Genomic DNA, 7,858 nt, shown 5'->3' with positions numbered 1-7,858 from the left:
GGAAAGAATGCTTGTAATTAAGAATGGAGAGAGTATACCGTACATTTTGTGAAACCTATGATATCTATAGTTTCTCTTAATTCATGTTTCTGAAATCTAATATACTTCGGAAGTTTTGAACATTCAATAATCAGGCATCGTGATTTGAGTAGTTCATTCTCTCTTTAGGCTCACAATAGAAGCTTACATATACTCTTCTATTTTACTTTTTTTGACTGACTAGGAAGCTTTTTGCTGAATCTGTTTGTCTTGCCTTTTCTTCTTCTTTTCTGTCAGGTTGAAGGGAGGGAAAGCTTACATAAGATTCTGGAGGCTATGTAGGTAAACCGTTTCTTGGACCATTTTAGTTCCTTCTCCCCGATTCCATGGCTGTATATTGTAGATTATGGACTATTAGAATTGTGAATATGTACATATTGATAGAAAAGGATTATTTATTTATTTATTTTTAATTTTTATTTATATATGTAGCTAAATCTCATAAATAACGGATTGCATCTATAGCTTCAGCGTTTCATGGTCTAGCTCCAGTTAAAGGGCTACCAAAAACGAAACAAACATCTAAATCAAGCAACACTGCACTAAAAAATCAAGCTGTGGTGGATATTTTATGAACCAAACTGAACTGAATCAGTTCGGTTTCGGAATTATCTGTCATTATCTTCTTTTCAATGCAATTAGAGTTGGTTTAATAGTTTGGTGTGGTGTTTTGGTTTTTTAAACAGTCTCAATATTTAGTTTAGTTCGTTTATTTTATTTTTTTTAACAATTAATATCAATAAACAATGGCAAATCAGTACAGTACCGGTGTCAAAATTAATATGGTTTGAAAATATACAGTTTAATTTTATTGTAAAAGTAAAGTTTAATTGCAGTTTTGGTCCTTTTATTTTAGCTGAATTACGAAAATAGTCAATCCATTTTTTATTTCTCCCTAGTTTCGATTCCTCAAATAGAATTTTGGTTTAAAATTTGTTGAAGTGTTATTTTTTAAAGCCGCACTACATCATTTATGATAATAGATTTCAGGTACAATTGTTGCACCACGAAATCTTGAGTTATAGTGTGATTTAAATAAACGTAAAAAAATGATATTTTATCAAATTTTGAAACAAGATTCTGTTTGAGGGACTAAAACTGGAGATAAATAAAATGTGAGATTATTTTTGCGATTCAGTTAAAATAGGAGATCAAAATTGCAATTAAACTTAAAAGTAATTTTTATTTGGTCTTGAAATAACAAATCGGCGCACTAAGCCTTTGTATTGGTTCGATTCAAGAAAAACTATCAACTGATTTGGTTTTCTTCTTGAATTGACACATCAACCGTCATGATCTTACCCGGAGTGTTTTATATCTAATGACTTGCTACCGGATTTAGCAAGTGTAGGTATACAGTATAGTAACTATATGATATGATTGGATCACACACCAATATTTATTATTTTCGTAAATACCACGTGGACTCCAGTTTTACGGGTTAACAGAGTATTCATTGTAATAAAATTATGAAATGTTTTGCATTGGATTTTTCTTTTTTTTTTTTGTGTTTTCAAAAGTTTCAAATTGTGTCTGTATTGGTTCTTCTCGTTTTTTTTTAATTAGTGCATTTTAATGACATATATTATATGTAAAATTTAAATTTAATGTTTTTTTCAATTCATTAAAGTAATTTTTATAATATCATTTTATAAAAATAATTTTTATAATATAGTACTATTTTTTTGTTATAATCTTTTTTTCTCTATAAAATATTAAATTAATGCTTCAAATGAAATATTGGGTTATATAACTTGTAAAAAAATATTATCTTAAATATTTAATCTATTTACTACTAAGTGTTTTTAATAATAAAATTTATAGTATATTAAAAATTAGAAAAATAATAATTTGAATTTAAATAATCAAATTTTACAACACAAAAACCCATGCTAGATATATAAACAAATGACTATACAATATGCATATTGGAAAATATACACTTATAATCCCTGCTTCCTACATTACTATTTACGCATGACATGAAAGGAGTTTAACATTGACTCTTTTGCATTAAAATCAAATACACGGTTATCCATAAAAAAAATAAAGAACCACATACACAATTGAAGGCTTGAAAAGAAAAAACACAGTTGAAGAATGTCACAAATGAGTCTACAAAATAATTTTGGATCACCTGCCCCATAAACGAGGATCTTCATTTACAACAGTATCAATTTGCATCAATACTTTATATATATGACTACCAACAAATTTCTAAGGGGAGTAAAAACATGTTTTATATCAGATTCTATTAGTATAGAATTTAAAATACATTAAACATACTTTTAGGGTCATTTGAAAGCCTTTAATAGATAAAGAATTTATGACACAATTTGTTAGGGCCTCAAATCTCTTGCAGTAATTATTTACAAAATAACTCAATAATCAAACTCAACAGATCAATCGAAATCATTACTTTCTTTTATTCTTTTTATTTTCTGATATTAAAAATACCTTATAGGATGGATTTAATTTTAAAATCCAAATTTGAATAAAAATATATCTAAATATATGAACATGATCACACAATCAATACAAACCACCTGCATGTAACTGTTTCGAGGAAATATGACATATTCGTCTCTTATCTCCTCTACTTTTTGAAAATCCGCAATGGAACCTGCCCGGAGCCACCTTTCATCTTCCTCCAACTCCAACAACCACTAAAAAAGGAAATTTTGAAAACACAAAAAATAAACAAATGTAGAAGCTTAAAGAAAAAAGGAAACTAAAAATAAAAATTGACCCTTGATGATTGATGATCCTCTAAAAAATTGAAAACATACAAAGAAAGAGAATTATGTAGAAGACATAACAGGAGGAAATAGTATTTAAGAAGAAAAGCTTGCAAAAAAAAAAAAAAAAATGAAAGGAAAAAGATGTATGTTTCCCATGTTTCTTAACAAATGAAAAAACTATCGGAAGATAGAATAGAAAGGAAGGATGGATTCACATCTCTTGATAGAAACAAATTAAATGGAGGTAGATAAAGTGTACTGAGTATGTTAGAACCAAGTTAGTTTTAACAAAAGTATTTTATGAAAACTATATATTTGACTTCATAGAGTATAAAAAAAAATTCATGTTTTTGAAGACAATCTAAAATAAGATTTGATTTAGATTTATAATTGAAGAAATTTTTTGATTAAGTTAAAAGAAGATAAGATTTGAAGAAGACGTGGTTAACATCTGATCATCAATAAGATTTGATCAATATTTATTACAAAAAGATATGAATTATTTACAAGAACATTTTATCAAGATTTATCACAAGAAGATATGAACTATTTACTAGAAGATTTGATCAACATTTATCTACAAGAAGATATGCATTGTTTACAAGAAGATACATTTATTATTTACAAATACATGATTCAGATTTAACAAAGGACAAAATACTAAATTGGAGTTAGTCATATTCCTACATGTGAAAGTTCAAGAATTGGTCCAACACTATGTTCTAGCCCATATCAAAACAAGTAATAGGAAGAAAGTTTCACTTGAAGAATTTTTGAAAACAATCTTAACAAAGTACGCACAATATCAATCTGATGGATTTATAAACTCAATCTGAACAGTATCAATATTAAAAATTTACAAACTCAATCTAAAAAAGTATGAACATAATAAACAAGTACTAAATTGAGGCCTACTTTTATCTATAAATAGATACTCAAGACTGAAGAAGAAGAAGAAGATCATCAAAAAATCAGAAAATAGTAGAAGAACTCAAGCTCAAAATTTCAAATTCATCTTAGAGTTAAAAGAGAGAAACACTTGTTTGAGAAGACCGACTTGGAGGGTCAGGTGCTTTGTAATTTAAGTTTTTGAATTTGTGGATTAATTCCTTCTAAGTGAAGGGACTAGATTAGCCAAGCTAGTGGTGAACTATGATAAATTACTTGTGTCACTTTGTTCATGCACTCCGTAGTTTTGTTACTGTTTCTACCAAGTAAATCATCATGTTTGAACCAGTTTAATCAACTAATGAAAAAGTTATCAACTTAGTCAAACACAATTCTACATCCTTTCTCGTGTTTGCACCTTCAATTGGCATTATGTTTCGGTCTCAAGGCTGATCACTTTACAATGTTTAATGAAAGATCCAAGGGTTCAACATGTCTAGATTCAGTGAAGAAGCTGCTGGAGGAAACATCAACAAACCACCTCTGTTTGATGGAGAACATTTCAAGTATTGGAAGGAAATGCTGAGAAGTTTCTTTACTTCACCAGATCCTAAATTTTGGAACTTTGTGGAAGATGGTTATATTGCTCCAAAGAATATTAATGGTATTGAGATTTCAAGGAAATAGATGGATGTTGATTAGAAGAAAATGTACAAGATGCATCATAAGTCAAGAACATTCATGATAAATGCAATCACTTTCAAGGAGTTTGACTAGTGCACCAACAAGGAGACAACAAAGAGTATTTATGATAGTATGATTCTGACCTGTGAAAGAAGCAAGCAAGTTCAAGATGCAAAGGACAACCACCTAGTCAAAAAGTATTGGCTGTTCAAGATGGAAGAAGATGAAGACATTGAGACAATGTTTTCCATATTCCAAACTTTGGTCTCGGGATTAAAGATACTTGAGAAGAGTTATACTACTGCTGATCATGAGAAAAATATACTAAGAAATCTTCCAAGCAAGTGGAGATCAAAGATCACTGCCATTCAAGAAGCAAATGATATAATTACTCTTAAGTTGGAAGAATTAATCAACTCTCTCAAATAACATGAAATTGAACTTGCAGAGATGAGCCCAAGAAGAAGAAACCAATCTTGGCTATGAAATCCAAGAAACATAATGTCCTGAAGGCAACAACAAAATCATATGATGGTGATTTAGAAGATCAAAATGGAGACTCAAAGGAAAAAGAACCGACTTTCATATCTAGAAAAATTCAGAAGATGATGTACAATAGAAAGAAGAAATTTCCCCAAAGATATTCCAAGAAATCCAATAAGGGAAATGAGGATAAATATGATAAGAAAAGTATCATCTATTATGGATGCAATGAATCTGGATATATCAATTTAGAATGTCAAAATTTGGAGAAAGGGACACAATAGAGGAAATATTCCAGATATAAGAAGAAGAATTTGATGGCTACGTGGAATGATTACGATCAATCATCTAACGATGAAGAGCAAGCATATTTGGCTCTGATTGGCTTATACCAACTCTACCTCTGAATCCAACACATATTTTGACTCTGTAAGTGTATCAATAATTGAAGAATTTGAGGTCTTTTCTGACTTAACTTGATATGATTTAATTACTATTATAAATGACTTTTTGAACAAGAATCACAAATTGTCCTTAAAACTGAAAACACTTAGGAATGAAAATGAAAACCTAATTGAAGAAATTAATGTTTTAAAGAATCAAAGTGCTGAAGTTAAAATATAAAATGCAACTCTAAAAACTGATATTGTTAAACTTAAGGCTGTAAAATCTAACTCTAAAAGTAATCATAGTTCAACATCAATTGAAAATACCACATGTGTAAGACCCTTAATTTTCTAAATTCTAATTTATGCGATTTTAGGGTATTTGGTGTTAAATTGCTTAGGCATTTGGCACAATTGAATTTTAATTTTGGGAATTAAATATCGAAATCATATTTTATTAGAGTTGATAATATGTTTAATATTTATATATATATTTTGAGACCCGATTTAAATTATTTGTTAGAGAATAATTTAATTAGGTTACGAAAAATTTAATACCGGATAATTTTGTTAAAATACCTCGGGTTGCTGAAAATCGTATCTGTCAACTGAGTTGCGGCGAGAGTTGATATTTTTAACAAAAAGTGGTTTGGAAAGTGATGAGTGAAATAGTAATTTTATGAAATATCTAGATATTTTTAGATATTTGTAGTTTGGTTTTAATAATATATATTAAATAAAGTATGGATATATATATATATATAAGAAAGCAAGGAAACAAAAGGAGAAACAGAGAGAAACATTTTCCTTATTTTCCACGCTCTTCATCTTCTTCCTCTGTTACCAAAGCTTTGCCTTTTTCAAAAAAAATATATATATATATATATAGTAAGTAATGTATATATATATATATATAAGAAAGCAAGGAAACAGAAGGAAAAGAGAAAACCTGCGAGAACTTCTTTCTTCTTCCTCCTTTTCTGATTCTAAATTTTATTTATTTTCAAAACCCACAAACACAAAAACCTTCACTTTTTTTCCTAGATCTAAGCTTCATTTCGAGAAGTGACATAAGAGAAAGTTGTTCATTGCCACGCTGCGGTGCTAGTGAGCTAGTTTTCGAAACGACATCACGAACTTAAATTTTACTGGAATTAATTACGGTACCGTAATCGCGTGTTAGAGCTATCGTTAAGGTAAGGGCTCCTTCCAAACTTTTAGTTTGCATTTAGGACATTATTTGTGATTTTGTGGAAAAGAAATTTGATGTATTTGATGTGTGAATTTGTTGAAAAAGAATTTAATTTGTTTATGTGGGAATTAGTGGGATTTGTTTTTTGTGTGTTTTGAGGTGTGGTTTGTGGTGATCCATATTTGGTTTGATTTATATGTTCATAATTATTATTATGAATCTTTGAGATGTGATTTAGGTGTGGATTTTGTGGATATTGAATTAATTAAATTTGATGAGTTTGAGTTACGTAATGAGTTATTTTCAAATAAATGAGTTTGATCTGAAATTGAAATTTTACAAAAAAATTAGCGTGTTAAAGTTGTGAAAAAGTTCAAATTTTAACTAAGTTAAAGAGTTTGAGTAAAAAGATAGATTGAAATTAAAAATGGTTAGAGTTTAAAATATTACTCTTTTAATTACTCTTTGATTGAGTTTAAAAAAAAAAAAAGTTTAGAGTATTTTATTAACTCAAAAATTTCGGTGCTTTAATAGTCGAGTGTGTGTATGTGAAATTTGGATAATATTTGTTTAATTTAGTTTTAAGTAAATAATATAGATTATTTGGTTTTAAAAGTTTGGTGTGTGAGACAAATTTAATTTTAAGAATTTTGTTGTGTGTAAATTAATTTTATTGTGAACAAATTGTTATAAGTATTTATGTTTATTTAGTTAGCTCCTTGAGTCTCGAAAATGAATCGAGACCGTTGGCCCCGAGTTAGCGGTGGGGAGAACTCTGATATATTAATGTTGTTGTGGTGATTTATGGTTGAAAATTTTGGAGATTGAATATGGGTGATTAATGTTTGGAAATTTTGGTGATTCATGTTTGGTGAAATTGATGTGTTCATAATTAATATTATGAATTTTTGAGAAGAAATTTATGTGTGACTTGGTGGAAAATGAATTTAATTCAATTTAGGTGTGAATGGAATTTGGAGTTGTGATTTATGTGTGGTTGTGGAAATTTTAATTGGTGTGAATAAATATGTTTGAGTATGCTCTATGTTGTGTTTGAAAAATCATTAGTGTTAAATGAGTATTAAAAATGGGGAATCTTTTAATAGTTGTATTTACTTAATGATTATGGTGAAAACAGTTAGAGTATGCTCATGCATTTCATATTACATGGTGACCGCGATGGGGTCATGGTGATAGTGGTGACCATGATGGGCCATAGGATGATGCCATGTGAATTGTTGGTTCATCTTATCCTTGCGGGGATTGTCGCGTCGTGCTGATCTGTAAGAGATTGCACTGTAGAATATGCTGATCTGTGAGCGATTGCACTCTAGAAAATCGTGCTGGTCTGTGAGAGACTGCACGGTAGTAAATTGTGCTAATCTGTGAGCGGCTGCACTCTTGTATGTCGTGCTGGTCTGTGAGAGACTGCACGCTAGTAAATC

At 29.3% G+C, this 7,858-nt stretch overlaps 1 protein-coding gene across 5 annotated transcripts in view; it reads left to right on the top strand.

The window, feature by feature from the left end:
- Positions 1-462, top strand: part of LOC101503483 (uncharacterized) — a 9,317-nt gene extending 8,855 nt beyond the window's left edge. For all 5 annotated transcript variants that reach the window (XR_003470345.2, XR_012162031.1, XR_190397.3 and 2 more), the window contains one exon: positions 277-462. Coding sequence is in view for 1 of the 5 variants with exons in the window: in XM_012719813.2 (XP_012575267.1) it covers positions 277-321 (45 nt within the window). In the remaining 4 variants the exon portion in view is untranslated. The remainder of the gene's footprint in view (positions 1-276) is intronic.
- The last annotated feature ends 7,396 nt before the right edge of the window (positions 463-7,858 follow it).

The sequence above is a fragment of the Cicer arietinum genome, chromosome 2 (genome assembly GCF_000331145.2).
Source record: "Cicer arietinum cultivar CDC Frontier isolate Library 1 chromosome 2, Cicar.CDCFrontier_v2.0, whole genome shotgun sequence".
Lineage (NCBI taxonomy): Eukaryota > Viridiplantae > Streptophyta > Magnoliopsida > Fabales > Fabaceae > Cicer > Cicer arietinum.
Note: the sequence above shows the minus strand (reverse complement) of the source record. Positions and strands in the feature narration are given on the sequence as shown.